The 19274-nt window shown below is 36.7% G+C and overlaps 1 protein-coding gene across 8 annotated transcripts in view; it reads right to left on the reverse strand.

The window, feature by feature from the left end:
* Positions 1-19274, reverse strand: part of LOC139594494 (BEN domain-containing protein 5-like) — an 885873-nt gene that overhangs the window by 825612 nt on the left and 40987 nt on the right. For 5 of the 8 annotated variants that reach the window (XM_071436694.1, XM_071436692.1, XM_071436690.1 and 2 more), the window contains 2 exons: positions 13446-13570; positions 13242-13295 (listed from right to left, as the gene is read on the reverse strand). In XM_071436694.1, coding sequence (XP_071292795.1) covers positions 13242-13295; positions 13446-13570 — 179 coding nt within the window. The remainder of the gene's footprint in view (positions 1-13241; positions 13296-13445; positions 13571-19274) is intronic. The other 3 variants (XM_071436695.1, XM_071436691.1, XM_071436688.1) reach the window with 2 other exon arrangements.

Consider the following 19274-nt stretch of genomic DNA (forward strand, 5'->3'; position numbering starts at 1 on the left):
ATAAACATCTCTGACCTTGTTATATAATGCCAGTCAAAGACCCAGAGAACAATTCCATACATCAAATGTATTCCATGTTTTTAGTTTGGATTCCTTTTCTTTGGGAAAATTAGGAAAGAATATTGGAAGCAAAAAAGCAGGAAAAAAAATAATTTGGACAGTAGTGGGAGACTTAGCTCTGAAGGCTTATATAATTTTACTTGAAAGCACATGAGAGAATTTATAGAGATTGGTGCCAAGAAATATAAAGGCCAATTTTCCAAGGTGCTAATAGTACTGAAATGTCACTAAAGTCAATGGAAACTCTGGTTATTTTGCACTTCTTAGAAAATGTTTGAAAATAGCAAGTCCATAACAGGGACCTCGTGAAATCACTTGTGGCACCTGTATTCCCCTAGCAGAGCAAATATCAGTACAGAAAGCAGAGGTTATTTTGAAGTTGAGGGGTGAAATCAGCTGCAAGGAAAAAAAGGATTCATAACTGGCATCATGTAGCATGATCAGTATGTATTCACAGCATGGGCCAGGACCACAGAAGATGACACACGTTAATATGTGTCACCAACACACTGCTGTATGAAAAAGAGTGTTCAAACAAACTCACCAAGGATTGTTCTTGAATGGTAGATCAGAATATTTAAGGTTGGGGTTTTTTTAAACTACATTGACCAACGTCCAAATCTATTAAAGTTTTACCAAAAAAAGTTTCCCAAAGAAAACAGGTTTTCTAGAGAATGACACAAAGTGTCATGAATGCCAACATTTCTGGGGCTGCCAGTACTTCACTGTACAGGGATTATTATTTTCACCTAGGTGGACATAGCAAAATGTTACCTTGGTGAGATGAGAGTAATGGAAATCTGGTGCATCATTGAGAGCCACCTGTGGGGCTGAAACGCTGATTTTTGTCAGAGCTCTCCATTGCCACCAACTGAAGTCTGCTGATTCCAGAGTAACCCAGCCTGTGGCCAGGTCATGCTTCAAATACCTTATTCAGAAGTTTCCATTTACATGGTTTAGGTTTCAAGTTCTCTGGGTTAAAACACTTGCAAGAGTAGCACAAAAGATGCCACTTGTCTTATTTTAGCTTATGGGTATTTGTTATGTATTAGCACTAACATGGTTATTTGCATGGCAGACAGAATTTTTCTTTTTTTCATTTCTCCCCACAGAAGTTCTCTAAAATATTCTGTTCTAAGACATTCTTATAATAGCATGCAGATACAAAAAATATAAGTTTCATTAGAAAAGAATGAATTATTGGGAAAAGGAATACACTATTTAAATAAACAAAATCACTGTTTCTTGCATAAAGATAAGGATACTCCCTAGGAGAATGTTGAAAAGTTTGCATTTGTTCTTGTTAATTATACTCTTTATCTTCAAAACCAGGAAAAAAATTCAAAATATTTTTCATTAATTTTCCACATATATATAGCACATCTATTAATAAAATAATCTGTAGTGTAGTAGAATACATTTTACAGCCTGATAAGCATTGCATTACATACAAAGTAAAATGGCTGTATCATTTACTGTGCTCCTCTCAGTTAATATCTGTAACAGCCTGCATCTTCTCACAATATTCTAACTTTACATTACTACAAAACACAATTTCATAAATTGTAAAGGTCTGTACAAACAAGGAATGTATTTTAATACAGAAAACTTGACACTATCACTGCACTTTTCTTCATAAATATTCTTTTCTTTCTTTGACATTTTTTTGGCTTACACAACAGGGTGCCAAACATTCGTGACAGCTTACAATAGAAAAACAATATTGCTTTTAGTTAACAATGTTAGCTATGAATATATATTGACAGCATTTTCACTGCAGATTTGCTGCCAACATAATACAAAGCAAATAGCATTCAATATGTTGGAACACTCAGGGGAATTAAAGAGTTTCAAAAACAAATTTATGGCATTAGGTGCTGAATGCTAAATCTAATGAAAATGCAAATTCAGAAGTATCTCCTGCACATACTTCATGCAAAGGAACACAGTTTGGCAAAGTGATAAAATTAAGATTGTTTAAGTCAGGAGAAAATTATGTTAAAATGCCTCTGCTTGTTTGGCTTTTTATAAAGCCAGTTTTACCACAAAGATTAATTTTTTTCCAAAATTCTTTCTGCTTTTCTTCCTTGAAGTACATCAGAGAGAGATCATAAAAAACCTTGGAATTCAAAATGCTCCCAAATGTTTTGAGAAAATACAACTACATCATTTTATAACTTTAATATTTGTAGCTTCACTACTAATCACATACAAACCCAAGCATCACTGTTCCCTTGAAACAACAGAAGCTGAGTTTTCCATCCAACTCTGTACATATATTATCTACAAAACAAGCAAAGGAGTACATAGAAATTATGATTTAAATGTTATAAAATACAGTAATTTACTGCAACATTGTAGTCTCATCTCCTATCTATTAACATGTATTTTTAAAATCAAACATTTCTTGACCGTACTTTATACCTGACACGACACTAATAGTTTTTAAACCATTTACAAAGAAAATTAATGGAAGTTAACAATACCGCAATGCCAAGAAAGCAAAAATTGATCAGATTTCATAGCTGTTGAAATAATAATTTTTTATTAATTTTTAGGTGAACTTGACGTTTATCATGACTGAAACATAACAAGCTATTCAACACTTCTATCTAATTGTCCTTGTAAGACATATAAATATTATCTAGGTTTTAAAATAACTTGTTTAGATAGGCAAAAAATTATATTGTTATAAAAACAAATTCTTCATAGGTTGCACTCTGGTATTCGCGAAGGCATTTTGTACTCTCTAAATAACAAAGAAAAAAGCAAAAGAAAAAAGAAAAAGTATTTGTAGAACAATATTTAGGTTTAAGCACTGAAGTGTAAAATTATTATAATCCATAATTATCAAACTCACTATAAGACACAGAAATTTATGAATTTCAGGTTTATTAGAAAGCTGAATGAAGCACATTTTAGGATTAAGCTTGGCCATCACACACAGTTTTCCATGAGGCTCATACTACTTGCATTATAGAATAGCCTAAACTGCAAAATTATGCAGTACTTCCCACTCTGGCGAGAGAGCCACAACTCCACATTTAGACCTGCAAAGGAAAATGAGGAAATGCAAAGATTCCCTTTTGCTAAGCTATGAATTTCAAAATGTGCTTTCCAGCTCACCCAGTGCAATATGGACCCGTGTTCTCCAAGCACCAAACGAGCTGATTTTTTAGAAGCTGAAAGACTGAAACTGGTGAGGATGGAATAAACACAGTTAATTTGTTAACGTCTACTCTGTCTCTTTTCACTAACTGTCAAGGAAATCATATTTTACATTTTTTTCAGTATGTGCTTGGAAAGGATTTCCCAGTAACCTACACTCACTCTCACTGAAGGGTGACAACAGAAATCAATATGTGTCTCTGAAGAATAATCTAGCCAAACATTTACATTTAGAAAATTCATTTGTATCTATGCATGAGAAATTCCTGGCAAAAAAAAAGAAATTATCTCCCTGCATACATGCCATCTCTTTTTATAGGCTGATTTTTATAATGAACCGGCTTTAAATCAATAAAATAAATATATATAACTCCATGTTAAATAACCTAGGTAGGTAGCTATACTAAACTCTGGCTCAAAGAAATCCTTCTGCAGCCATAGGGAAGAGACAACCCACAAGGAACAGCTATTGTAGTTTCATCCTGGATATTCCAAAGCCATGGAATTGCCATTCCACATGCCTGCCAGGAAGGATATGCGGTTTAATCTAACAATTGAGGTGATTCTAAACCTAACACTGGAGGTACTCAGCATCACTGTCAAATTTGCAGGGCCAGGGAATGCCCTGCCATGGACCCCACAAGACTCTGTAGGGCTCTGATTGTGGGATTAGTTTTGCCCACAGAGTTCACAGAAGATCAGAACAGGAACACACAATAAACTGCAAAGCTGCAATTCTGCTTTCCCTGCATCACCCCTGAGTACAACACGGTCCTGCATGAAACCATGCAAAGGGAAAGGAAAACCTGCTGGGAGAATCTGCACATTGGTGTAATGCTATTTTTATAAAGGTTTTAATAAACATTTCTGCGAAGCTTCATGAGAATTTTCAGAGGGACAATTAACACAACACCCTCCAAAAATTATACTGCACAATTAGAAAATTAAATAAGTGTTCTGTAGAGCACCATCAGTTCAAGACAGGAAAAAATTGCCATTCCAATAAAAGCTTGTTACAATGTTCAAGGTTGAGGCTCTGAATTCATGCATTTTGGTGTTTAGTAGGACAATACATATATTAAGCGGGCAAAAATTTTGGTAGCACTGCTCTTCTCAAAGTTGAAAATTATAATTAGGAAGTGGTTGTCCAATTTGTTGTTTCTTATCTTGGAAAATTATTAGGGAAAAAAGAGAGTGGTAAACAGGAGCCACAACCCTGCTCAGTGACTGGCTTAAAGAAAACAAATATTTTGGGCAGATTATTTGTATTCCTTATGCCAAGCCACTAAAAGCTTCAGAAAGATTATCCTTTCTATTACAATGTAAACGCCATTCAACAACATGCACTAGATTTAGCAGAAAATACATGCAGTTGTTTTAAATCTATGCTGAATGTGTTCCACTGTATATACATCCTCTAGTAAAAGGAGTAATAAAAAACTCATTTCTACTTGAAAAAACCTGCCTAGTTTTAGTTCCTACATAACATAATGCATATTTAGACTATCATGTTATTCTGTAAAAGATGTCCAAACAAGATGATTTGATGTTGGAATAGTCATCTCAGAACAACCAGAGCAATGTAAGGTAAAATAATTGTCAAGTCAATCTCCAGCTTACACTTTATTGCAGAAATAAATTGAACTCTGCTCTAGCTTTTTGACACGTAATTCTGATACTAATGGGTTCAAATCCATTTCTCTTTGCTCTCCTTCCTAACAGGAAGCCTTATGTAATACAGTGTCAGAAATCTACCAGTTACTGGCTAATGTTTCCCTTAAATAAAAAGTCTCTGCCTGTAATAGTATTAACAGCTGCCATCAGTTTACAGTAATGAGCCTCAGTTCATCATGGTAGTGCTACTATGAAAATTAGAAGCTTCCATGGAGCTTCTCAAATCACAAAAAAAATTACCAGAGCCATCCTGAGCTGTGGTGTAACAGCAGATGTTGCCTATCCAGGGTGCACAGGTCAGATTCTAAACTGGGGGAACTGTACTCAATCATCAGAATCACTCAGCTGATTATTCAGCGTTCTGTATGTAAAATACAGCAGCTCTATGTTAAGAGTCATCTTATAAATCCAGTGTTAATTTTCCTTAATTTCTCAAAGTAGATAAAAATGCACAGTAATTTTACAGAGTATTTCACAGCTTCTTCAATAGATAAATTAAAATATATTTTGCTGGAAGAAACTTAATAATTTTATTATATATAATGTAATATCTCAGGTAACCGATACAGTTTTCCAGTTACAATTAACAGTAAAAACAAACAAACAAACAAACAAAAAGGAAAGTATCTACAAATCATGGCATTTTAATTTTGCTCCCTAAAAAATTGAAAGTGCTTATCTTAATGTTTGATAGCTCCAGAGTTTTATAAACTAAGCATATACTTGTGAGCAGTAAAGCAAAGGAACAAAATATTTAATTGAGATGAGGATGGAATTTTTCTGCAGCATTTAGCACTGTAGGAACTTTGTTCCCTTGGAAATCAATGGGAAACCTAGATTATTCCGAATTTTTAAAAAATTAAAAATTATTCTGAATTTAAAAGATAAAAAAAATCTAAAAGCAGGAAAGTTAAAAACATTTCATCTTCACTTCTTCAATGTATGCTTCTACATTCTGATATAAAGACTTTTCAGTAATAAAAGGAAAATGAAACCAAATTTGCATGGAAGACAATTCACTCTGGAACTAAAAAAGGGAGTATTTAATCAGAAATCAAAAAGGTTTTAAACTGAAAGAAAAGTAAGCATGTCACATCACTGACATCAAGATCATCAGAGCGCTGATTTTGTTGATGACATCTATAATGTATTTTTGACATTTTGAGTGACAGATGCCACCACCATAGGAAATTAAACACACCTGGCCATTAGTTTCCTGGAGGCAAAAGGCAGTGTTAAATCTGAAGAGTACAGTAGGTGTGCAATAATTACTGAACACTGGAATCTGAAATGTTCTTACAGACACCTGGAACAGAGAAAGTTTATGAATTTAACACTGCCTTGCCAAGAGTGAATATTTCACCAGGACAGAGGTTGTTCTGGTAATGCTGACTGTTTCCCCTGTTTACCAACCCACCTGCATTCATTACTTTTAAAGGATGATACCTGTCATGACAGCTTTTCATCATTTCATGGATATGCACACTATATTGCACTTACCAAAGTTTCACATGCACCCTCTATCTATTCCAAGCACAACTGAATTATCGATCCAAAATAAAATTATACGTACTTGAAAGGATTCCAACTTGGAAGAATCATCATTTATAAATCTAATTTTATACATGACCAATATAGGCACAAGTTTCCAAAATGGTAACATTATTTTTCTTCAAAACTGCACCATGTTCAATAGATTTTTCTTTTTTTAAATGTTGAGACACACATGCAATCTATTTTAAATGTCATCACTTTGTTTCTTATTTAACTATCATTTCATATGGCTTCCTCAGTAAGTAAATGATTACCTCAACTGCTATAGGTATCATCTAACCCCGTGCAACTTTTGACTTATGATAAAATTGTACCACTTTCCAACCCAGGGATCAGTAAAACTACTTTTAAAAATACAAAGGCTCCTTTGAAATAATCCATTTTAATTTTTAATACGAATTTCAGATAATTCAAGCCCTTCCCTAACAAAAAGTAACAGGCTCATATTACCAGGTGCTATGGTACCACAAGGTCTTACAAAATTTGCATCATGACTCTGCCTCCATCCTTCTTTTCCCTTTTTTTTTCCAAGTTGAAGGGCATGTGCTACTCAAATAAATAATCTTACCCTGTAGAAAAGCTGTCACTAAAAAGTTATTATCCAAATGCACTCACCTCAGCCTCCTGTGTTTTCTAGGCAGGTAGGTGTAGATCTGTGCACATGTTTATAAATAAAATATACATATGCACACAAACACAGCTTTAAGGAACTTGGCCAGTGCAGGATATGCAGTGCAACATTGTCATACACAGGGATGCCATCGGATTAAACAAAAACCAACTTAAAGTCCAGACTTTTGCTGCTTCTAAATTCTAAAAGGAATCCCAAAGGATACAAACACATACCTGATTTTGCTCAACTGTTGTCATATTTGCTAGTGAACACCAAAGAATTTTCACTGAAATCGTTCTCTGAGATTAATTTTCTTTACTTGATTTTTCCTGATGAAAATGTTTCAAGACATCTTTGGCTCCTTTTTAATCTTACAAAACTGATTATAATTTCAACCTTTATGCAGTATTTGCTTTTCTCCAAGGGAAAATAAATCATGATATGATATGACATGATAATGATGAATGATAATGACTGGCAAACCCAGCAGCCTTAGATGCATGCCAAAGTTTAAATTTTAACCAAGTTCAGCCACAAGAACTGAAATCCACTATTTGATAGCTAAGAGAAAAGGAAAAACTTCACTCACATATGAAACAAATAAAAATTTGATACTGCTCTAACTAAATCAATACTAACACTACAGTAAGCAGGAAATGAAAAGTTATAGCAGTGATGCTACTCACAGTTACACCTTGAAGTCAAAATGGGAATGTGAGCTGGTAGTGTCAGCTGGGTTACTGATGTCCATTTAACCTCTTAAATATAGATGGTTTTCAAGAAAAGTATCAGAACTAAGGAAACAAAATAAATTCATATGACAAAAGAAAACTGGGATGTGAAAAACATCAGGTTTTGCCTACCTGTGTAAACGGTGACTAAAATACCAAAATACAGGAAGAGTTGGACATCTTTTCCTAGAGTGCTAAAAATTCACATAAGTGTACATAAAGATGGGGAGCAGCTGAAAGCTTCCTAAACAGGGAAAATTCAAATAATCCAGTGATTTTCCTTGCAAATTATTATAAACAGCTATTTGGATAGATTACAGTAGCTGACCAGAAGAGGATTAATAAATTATAATGTAAATTATTAATAAATGAGTAATGTATACCTAATTTATTAGGAAGGTATAAGCAATGAAACACACTAAAGAAATTATGCATTTAAGATGGGTTAGGAATTGTTGCAAAAAATGCTTTATTCATTCACTTCAAATGTATTTGCTTGAAAATTTCAAATCTTTCATACTTTCTTTTACTCTTTCATAAAAGCCTGCCCTTTTACATATGCATTTTCCAAAGCTAGGTAAATGCAATATAGCCTTTAATACACAGTAAAGAAAATATCTGTCTTCTCAAATGAGAAGCTGGAAAGAGTATAAGATGTTATAAAGCATCTTGATACCAGCAACTAAATCCCCAAGTGACAGTAGAGCAAAGCATGTCTGCTTAAGAAGAAGAAAGTGAAAAGGTAGCCTGTTTCCAACTTTAGCCTGCTTTTGATGTCATATTCACTCCATCTTACTTTGGATGCAGCTTCTGCAGGAATTAACTGCACAGAATGAGTTCTTAGGTCAGAAAAAAAGGTTGAGTACCTCAAATTATGCCTGCTTTTCTTTTTTTCCTCCCTGCTTCTCCAAAATGTGTCAGTTGGTATAAAGAGAGACATTATCTCTCCCTATACACGTATCACTCATATCTTTAAACAATCACAGCTGTAGCATCATAAAGAAGCAGTTGTCTGCTAAGGATCATTGAGTTGTTTTAGGACAGTGAAAAGAGGCCTGAACATATTATAAAATCCACTGTCAATAACAAATATTTCCTGAATATCTAATCAATTAAAGATAACAGAGATCTTACAGCCTTTTCTATTTTACAAAACAGTGTAGGACAAAAACCCATAAAATTCTACAGTGACAGTTCCATGCATTCATAATAATGTCCAGCTATGATAATGTCTGTCTTACCTGGGCATCCTGTTTAAAATTCTGAAGAGCAGGCTATCCTTTTTCCTGGTCCATACTCACACATAAAAAACCCAAAAAAAATTCATGAGTCAAAATTCTAGTTTCAGTCCAACAGCAACTGAAGTAACAGAGAAAACGCCTTTGAAGTAAATAACATTTGGTTCTTTGATTTTAACCTCAATCTGGATTGATTTATTAACTGTAAGTAATGATCAAGTCCTAGCTGCCAAATATCCATTCTTCTCTCTATCCTTCTTGGTATATTTTGTCAGTACCTTTGTGATGAAGAACTCCAAATGTGTTTATCAACACTTACAGAACAAAATTTGGCACTATTAGGAAACCCCTTCTGTTGGAAATTCTTTTTTTAATCTCAGTGAAAATACCATTTCTCAACATGATTCATCCAACAGCAGAGCTCCTCAGGGTACACACACACACAGAATTTGTCATGAGGCCTAGATGTGCATTAGTTAGTGGTATAATATGGCTGCTGAGTGTTAAATCAAAAATCCTCAAATATTTTTAATCCTTTCATTGCTTTCTTGTATTTAACTCTTATCTCTTCTCAAATTGCTCAAAAGAAAATTTTCTAGGACAAAGATCATATTTTTCCAGTGTAGTTACAGTATCTGGAACAGTGAGTGTCAAGCACTTGAGAAGAATTTCTGACTATGGCCCTCAAAAACAATAATCATTCTTTTCACCTGTAAAATCCTCCAATATCGGTATACCAGCATATTTTTTATAATTTATCACACGTACACACATTTTTTTTTTTTCCCAAAAAGCTCAAATGAATCACTGTTGCTAGTAATAGCATTAAAGCCATTCTAGCTCAGAGGTAATCTTGCACCTGAAGCACTGTGTATTTAAAATACTTGAAATGCAATTGGGAGATGAAATTTGTTCATCCAATTTCCGACTGTGCAGAGAAGAAATTTAGCAAAATCGTAGATGGTGTTTGAAGGGCCATGGCTGAAGTGAATAGGAAGCAACCCCTGCCCAGTAAAGAGCATTATCAGGAATAGAGAGCAGCCTGTGACACGTATATAATTAGAGAAATTGGAGGCTTTGCCCATGAGACCGTGTGTTCCACAGCAAATCCTATTTCCTTCACTCTCCCTTTCATGGATATGTGTAAATCATAAAAGTCTATGTATTTTCTTTACATATAACATATCAGTTTCTTTTTTTCTTTTCCAATATTGGTGTTAATTGAATTCACCAAACAAGTAACAAAAAAGAATCATAGCTCACATCTTTTCAGACCAACTGAGTACCAAGTCAGAAACCATGTAAGGAGACCAAAAGACCAAATTTTACATCTTGCAGGTATCTTACATGATGGCTCATTTTCTCCCATAAATATATGGCATTAGCCTTTTTTAAAAATCTTTTTTACCTTGTTAAAAAAAGTACAAATAAAACTGACAACAAAAAATGTCTGTTGATGTAGATGCCCAAAATGAAGTAGAAGCCCAGATTATAAGGAGGAAGAAATTAATTTATCAACATCCAACTTTAAAAAAAAAAGTCTGTTGGTTCGACTTCAATGTCAGGAAGTGAACATCAAATAAACCAAGTTTATAATAAAATTCTAAAAATAATTCTGGAAATATTAGGGCTGTCACTGGCATGGCACAGAGCTTAGCTCTATTACCTATGAAGCACAACAGTAACCTCAAACATACGTAACAGAAGCAAGGAAGCAATCACTCTAAAAAAGACTTCTGTATGATAGGGAAAAACAAATTAGGCCTGAGTTTCCATAGTGATGCAGCAACAAAAGGCTGCTGCAATTTCCAGCTGTCTACAGCGAGGCAGTAACAGAGCAAAGGGACTCGAGCCCCTTCTCTGTAAATTGGGATTAGCATACTCAGAATTATCCATTAAATTTTAGTTCCGCACTATAAAGAAAATATTGAAGGAACTGGAAGAGGAAGAATAATAATAAAAACAAGAAGTTCTGCAAGAAGCAAAATTACTAAATGCTATGGATTTGGATTTCATGGTTGGATTCTCTGGTATCTTAAAAATGCAAATTCCAATGAATACTTTCTCCTATTCATCTCCTCTGTGGATTCTCTGATGTTTAATAAGAAATGATCTCATACTATAGCCTGTCTGCCAGTGGGAACACTAATGGGTCTCTTGCCCATCTGGCAGCCTGCTTTCCCAAAACTTACAGGAATTCCTGTCCAGTGATGCTGAAACTGGCCCAGAGTTAAGAAGCTATTGAAGGAGAAAAGAGAGGAGAGGGGATCAGCAGCCATACAAACACCTAGGCTAGCAAGTAGACAGTGTGATCATATAAGCTTACTTCCTTGGGAAACTGGGATAATTATCAAAGGACTGAAACATTCACTTTGATGAAAGTCCAAAGGCCCCAAAGCGGAAAAATACTTAAAAGGTAAAGTGGTCTATTGGACATAGGGCTGAAAGAACCAAACATGATAGCTAGGTTGACACACAAATGATGAGGAATGTTATAATTCACAGAAATATAAATGTTAGTCAGGGATGATGAGGATTTATTCGTACCAAGAGGAGTTATTACTAAGCAGAATTGCAACTGGGAATTGTGGGATTAAATAAAGGAAAGCTTTAGGCTAAAAATCAAGCAACACTGTAAGTGAGAGGAGTCCATAAAACAGTTTTGAGACATAGGAAATGGAAGCTCCATGGCTTAAGAAAATTAAAACCAGAAGAAAGCAAAGAACCTGTTTTCTTATAGAATAATGCATGGATGGTAAGATTAGCTGGAATGTCTAACTGGTCTTTCTTTTCATTTATCAGTAGATTAATAACACAAAATTCTGCACTAACAGATAATATAAAAAACAAAAATACTTACTCTTTGTGAGTCTTTATCCAAAAGGCTGAAACCAGACCTCATATATATAGGTGTATTGATGTGCCTTCTTCACACGTTACTTATATAATATATCAAAAATAAATGCAATATTACCCCGGTAATGATTTATAGAGAGCTATTAAATATCTACTTTTATACATAATGTGATCAAAGGTCCTCTGTATTTGTATTAGTGCAACATTTTGAAGCAATACCGAATAGATTGGGCTTCCTTGTTACTGTTTTCTAGTAAAACATAAAATAATCAAAATGCAGAAAACAAATTACATTACACAGTACGTTTGATGCAGCAACTTCTAACTTTCATTTAATATAGCTGAGCTGCAATGACTAATGCTGCCCATGGCCTGTAGTACAAAGACCTAAAAAAGGTTCCAGACTAGATTAGGTCCAGGCAGGTCTCATTTTAACGGAAATTGGAGAGATGAGAAAAAGATTATAGGAGCACACATTATAAAAACAGACCTCACAAGTCAAACTTAATAGTGGAACCATTCTCTTTCATGTAGACAACCATGAAAACAAATATCCTGTAAGCACGAGATATATATTGTATCTTTCTACCCGATCTCTTTGCCTCCTTGAGACAGATTCCCATTCATCTCATGACTATATAATTTGATCATAGTTGAGTAAGGCACAGCAGGGGAAAGGGTCTGTCTGATAAAGTATCAGGCTCCAAGACGATAGATAAACAATTTCATGATTTCCAGTTGTAACAGGAATGATACAGTGCTGGATATTAAGATATTAGTCTCGTAGGAATACAACTATCAAGCCTCTGCATTTTCTCTTACTAAATATGCTTTATTTCCATTAAGTAAAAATGACAGACTGATTCTGATAAACTAAGGCAGGCCACCAGAACAAAATTCAAGGCGCATGTGAAAAGTGAAATGAAATTTTTTTTATTATTGTTTTTCCATGTGAAAGTTAGTATATAACTTTTATTAGTGATAAAATAGAGCAAGGATGTTTCTTTCTCAAGGGGCATCTTTACTGCAAAAAACATTCTTTAAAAGTAAGTGAAACAGTTGCCTATCAATTTGCTTCACATTTAAACCTCCTCTTTCACAAGGGACACGTTGGCAAGCAACTCCTCTGCTGCAAGTCACTGGGGAAATGCCTGTTTGCACAGCTACCCCATTGTTCTACAGGTATTAAACGAAGGCTTGAGTGATAATATTTGAACAGCTATGATGGACTTCTTTTTCATATATTAACACACATATTTGGTTAGAATGCAAAAGCACAAATACATGGCAGCCATTATTAATACCAGTTCTGTTAGTTGGCAAAAATTATAATGTCTTTGCAATTACCTCCTGTCTTGGATAGCCGAAAAGCATGGTCATACCCACTCCTGCTGATATCTGCTTTTGTTTATAAAAAATTCAAAGAACAAAGATACATTTTAAAGAAATTTTTAGTTGCAAACCTGGGGTGTCATCTTTTTTGTTAAGTAAACATGTTCTGAAGTAAGCAATTTTTGAAGCTATCATACCATCTAATTTATTATCACTTACCTGTGATTCCTTCACATTTTCCACAGTGAAGTTGAACCAGACTCGGAAGCGTGGGTTGCAGGTGTCTGGCCTGATGAAGAGGTCATACTCAAACTCTGTGACATGGTCCACACGGCCAAGGTTCCCTACCAAGAACAGATGAAACAGGATGAGTTTTAATGAATGCCTGATCAACTCTCCAGGAACAACACTGAAAAAAGTTTTTAAAACTTCTACCTCCATTGGTTAAAATATACAAGTAAAATAGGCCTTGCAAGACTTCACAATTATTGTTAAAAGTAGTTCAGAATTATTGTTAAAAGCTTCATTGTAGTCATAAAATAAAATATGTACCAGTAAGCTACATGCATATGAATACACCAAAAAGAAGACAACACAGATTTTTATTATTCAATCAAATTGACCTTTTGTCTCCTCTTATCTGAATATTCCAATTATGTGTTCTAACATCCTTTTAATTGTTTCCTTCATTCTTTTTTCACTTTTCTACTGATGTCGCAGCACATCTTTTAGTCCCCACCTGTGAGGACTTCTTTCCTTCCAACTGTTGCTCAAGTTCAAGTCCCTGTAACATTAAAGAGTCCCCAGATTTCTGCCTGGCCCCTCTGGCTGTTGCTCTAAGCATCCCTCTCTCCCCACAGATGGTCCAGCCTTCATCTCTTCTGTGATTCAAAAACCATCTCAATCCCTTTCCTTCACCATTTACAGCCACTATCACTTCCTTCCAAAGACACAAATGAGATTTTGCTTCAGCTTGCTCCCAGTGAATTTCATGGAATAGTATTTTTAAATATAGTCAGAGCTACATTGTCCCCTATGGCATTATTCAGCAGGCAACCACACCAGCTATAGAAATGAAGTTCAGCACTGGAAAAACCCACTAAGTGCTTTTAAATTGCTAAAATGGCATTTTTCCTTTGAAGTGTGCCAAGATTTTTAGAGACAGGGTTTAGACTGTCCATTTCATTTATCCACTACAAAAATAAGACTTTACATTTTCCTGATCCAATCCAAAACCCATCTCATCTCGTAAGACAGGGCCATGTTTTAGCTCACATGCTAAATTATATTTCTTTTTTTAAAGTAGCACTGAAAACCTGGGTTTATGGTTTCAGATATATTTCTGGGGCTAGATATATCTTCTTGGGTTGGAAATATACTGTTGGGTTCTAATGTGTATTTATAAGGTTATTTGAGCTAAATGATTCCCTCTTCAGCAAGTCCCACTGCAGTCAATAGGACTGCTCTCTGGCAACACATTGCTCAATACCAGCATGAGCAGCAAAATTCAGCTGATCTGCTGCTCTGGGCTGGAAAAGAAGAGGGAAAAAGACATTTTAAATTCTGTTTATCAATACAGTTCCAGGATTTCTACCTTATCCTAAATTGTTTCTGGCTTTACTAATGGAACATGCTTAATCTTCTCTATTTTTAATGTTATCCTCTACTTTCCTACCCACATCCTTCTTTTCAGAAGAAAATTCTCTCCACTGCTTCCCTCTGCAGAGACCTGCTCCACGCTCTCAATCTGTTCCTGAGGGCTTGCCTCAAGGAGACACTTGGCATTGGAAATATTTGAAAAAACAGCTCTATTGCAAAGCCAGAATGCCTCTGCCAAACACAAATAATGTCACCTGCCATGGTGGGTGCCCGTGCCCAGGTGCTGGAATGGGCTGCAGGCCTGGCTCTTGGGGAGGCTGTGCTGCCCCTTCCCTTCCAGCTCGTTCCTGACACTCCCAGATGGCTCCAGAAAGCCTCACCCATGGCACAGCCCAGACCTCAGCCCAGGTGGTGAAAATGTGTCCAGTGAAAGCCAAAATCCTACACAGGCAGAGGGGTGAAGGAGCCTGAGGAGAGCTGAGGAAGAGGAGAGAAGGGGATGCTCTGGGAGCCAGGACAGAGAGTCCTGTGTCCTGTGGGGAGAGGCTGGAGCAGGTTGGTGTCTCCTGGAGCAGCATTGACCCACAGATGATCCAGCTGGAGCAGGTTGGTGTCTCCTGGAGCAGCATTGACCCACAGATGATCCAGGCCAGAGCAGGTTGGTGTCTCCTGGACAAGCAGAGACCCACAGATGACCCAGCTGGAGCAGGTTGGTGTCTCCTGGAGCAGCATTGATCCACAAAGGACCCAGGCTGGAGCAGGTTGGTGTTTCCCGGAGGAGCAGTGACCCACAGAGGACCCAGGCTGGAGCAGGTTGGTGTCTCCTGGAGGAGCAGTGACCCACAGAGGACCCAGGCTGGAGAAGGCTGGTGTTTCCTGGAGGAGCAGTGACCCACAGAGGACCCAGGCTGGAGCAGGTTGGTGTCTCCTGGAGGAGCAGTGACCCACAGAGGACCCAGGCTGGAGAAGGCTGGTGTTTCCTGGAGGAGCAGTGACCCACAGAGGACCCAGGCTGGAGAAGGCTGGTGTTTCCTGGAGGAGCAGTGACCCACAGAGGACCCAGGCTGGAGCAGGTTGGTGTCTCCTGGAGGAGCAGTGACCCACAGAGGACCCAGGCTGGAGCAGGTGCTCCTGACATGACTGCAGCCCTGGGAAGGGAAAAGGCCCAGGGCGGAGGAGGGGAGCAAAGAAGGATCAGCCCTCGCCCCTTGCACAGCTCCTTGTGTGAGGAAGATGATCCTGGGAAACAGGGAAGGGCAGGGACAAGGCACTGGTTTAGTTTCTCTTTGAATTTCACTATGCAAACCTATTTTAACTGGCAATAAATGAGTCTCCCTGTCTGCACCTCCACCCATTTTCATCTCTGTCCTGGTGAGGAGTGGGGGAGAGAAAACACTGGGTGGGCAAAGCCAACCCACCACTGCTCCTTGGTTTATTTTTCATTAAATTTAATGCATAAATGACATAGCTGGCATAATAATATTCCTTGGATATTTCAGGATTTAGGTAGTCCAAGGTATTCATCCCAAAAGTTTAGATTCCAGTTGTGTCACAGGTGACAGGTTTAGATCTCTCCGGACAAAGTTTGGTGTGTGAATTCACTTGAGCCTGAGCTGTGCATGTGATCCTGGCAGATTCTCTAGGGTTAAGGCAGCAGGCTGCATGAACACAGATGGTGGGCTAGGTCCATCTTGTCAACTAATAAACTACTATACATGCCTCCCAGCAATCCCAGAAATTCCAGATACGGATTGCGTTATCTGCAGCACAGAGCAGAGGTGCAAATTTTGATGGTACTCCCAAAGAAGGAGACAGAAGCAATTAAATTCATACTTAAAGTTCAAAGACCATTAAAAACTTGTACTGCAAGGCATAAGAAACTAAAAGATTATTAAGTGAATAATTAAAACAGAGCAAAATGAGACCTTGATTTTGACCTTTTGCACATTTCAGTTTCTTTTTCAACATCAAGCTAACTTGAACTGGATAGGGAACAGATGACCCACTCAGAACTGCTTTACAGGGTCCTCAGGATCCCTAAACTAGCACTGGAGAATTGTACTGATGTCAAGGGAATAAGGGATGGTGAAGAGCTGGTGTGCTGAAGCCACTGCCATCCAGTCTGCTCTGGAAAACCCATCTCAAATCCAGCAGAACCCTTAAAATGTAATCATCTGTGTGCTTGACTCCTCAGGAGCCCCAACATGGTTTTCTCTCTTGATTTGAATACTCCTTTCCCTGCTAATGCACTGGGGTTTTTTTTCCTTTTGTGAGTTTATTGGTTTATTATTAGTTTTTGCCTCTTACCAGGCACACATCAGCTGCCATTGTCACCTGCAGCCCTCTGCAGTTTGGTGTCATTTGGACATTTCATTAGCCCACTATTTCTTCTCTGTCTTCCAGATGCTAAAGAGGCTGGACTGAGCACTAATGCCTCCGGTAACTAATTCAACAAGTTCCTCATGCTCAATAGACTATTGTTTGTAATATCACAGCCTTTGCTCACAATCTGTCAGCCTAATTTCAGCCCACATAGCAATGTCATTAAACAAGACAGCAGTTTTGGTACAAAGAAGCCAAGAACTGTAGGAACAAAACACCTCCTCACTTTAAGAGATGCTTTGTAGAAAACTGATAATGCCACCGAAAAACATTTCTTGGTGTCCAAGCAAGGATTTAAACTTCCCAGTGTTAATCTCATAAAAAAACTGCACAGTTTTTGTCTTGCCTTCAGAGTGCTGTAATCATGGGAAATGCATTTATTCTAATGGATGACAATTATATTCCAATACCACAGGTCCCACAGTGACATGCATTAGAAACTATGGAACAGGAATTAAAACATTGATTACAGCATTCCATTTAGATATTAAGCCATTTGAACATTTTAACACTGAAAATAAACAACTTTTTTCTTAAGTGCAAATCACCTCTAAACCGATTTTTTGCTAAATATATAGCAAGAGAGAAAACAATTTAATAAGTGGGTAGACAGCAAGTTCCTTCTGTGTCCCAGGAATTTCTGTGCAATTCCACAATGCATACACTGTACTTTGCAGCACCTGCAGCCAACAGTTTCTGTGCTGAAATTGTGACAAATGTAAGAAAAAGCCAGATAGCACCAATTTTGTGAAATGAACCTACCAACAGTTTTCAGTCATGGTACAACTACTGTATGACCCCTGTGTGCACAGTTCTTATTCTGTGTGCATTGCTATTCTGGTCACTTGTGGTATCAGAGAGAGTCTGTTCACAACCTCATTGGTTGAGTATCTTCTAAAATCAGAGAAAAAGTCTCACACTACTGAAACATCAGCTTTGCTTTACTTCACTTTGAGTTCATGCCCATGTGAACTCATCACCACTCCATTCCATAAATACAGAAGTTGTATATATGAGAGTATACAGCATTCTTCAAAGCCTCATCACTCCATATCTAGTGATTAGCACTATATTTGGGGGTTAAGATTATACAACACAAGATATTAATGTTATTTAAGGTACATGTATGATTAATAAACTGATTAATGAGACCTGCAAGGGGAAAAAAAAAACCAACAACATTATGAGCAATAAAATCTGAACTGGTTGGCATTCTTGTTAAATTTCTTTTTAATAATGTGGGTGCACATCTGTATGCAAATGACTGTCAGACTACATCTTAAAAGTAAAACAAGTAATTTATTAGGATAGCCAGCACTTTGCAAAATGTTTTGTATTTTCTCTCCTATGCACTCTGAAATTAGTTTTAGGGGGTTTTTTTTCTATTATTATTTTACTTTACAGAAATATTAGCATGGATCTTTTTAAACTGATGGGAAGATGTGAACAAATCAAATTCCCAAATGTCTATAAACTGACTTTCAGTTAGCCTTGGGGTTTGTTTTTAAGGCATGCTCAATTTTCAGTCACAGTTCTGTTCAATACTCTTAGCATACTGAGAAAAGAGGAGACATACTTTCCTTTAATCATTCGAGCTGACATTCTTAATTATATTTGCTTAAATTACTTCACAGAGTAATGTTTAGTGCAAGGCTCTCAAAATGTGAATAGTGAAAGGGGTCAATAGCATGTTTCAAGTTTCTTTAAAAGTCAGAAAAAAGCCCAATGATGCTATTTTATTAATCATGCAACACACACTTAGTCCTCATAAAATATTAATGTTATTGCTTCCTACATCAATAAAAAGTGTACTTTACACAAAGAAAGAAAACCTGCTGAAGAAAATGCTAGCTAAAGTTACTAAACATTCTAACAATTATCATAAAAATGCTAGAAAAGAAAATATAGATATGTTAAGCAATCCTAAAATCTTCTTAAACCGCACATTGTGCTTGCCTACAGAGAATTTTTAAGATGAAAAATAGACCTTGAGGGTCTTAGACAAGCCTGAGGCAATATAAAGAAAAAGGTCAAACACTCTGCTAAAAAGGACCGTTATCTTCAGAA

The sequence above is a fragment of the Agelaius tricolor genome, unplaced genomic scaffold (genome assembly GCF_023055355.1).
Source record: "Agelaius tricolor isolate 1412-34295 unplaced genomic scaffold, bAgeTri1.0.p SCAF_11, whole genome shotgun sequence".
Classification (NCBI taxonomy): domain Eukaryota; kingdom Metazoa; phylum Chordata; class Aves; order Passeriformes; family Icteridae; genus Agelaius; species Agelaius tricolor.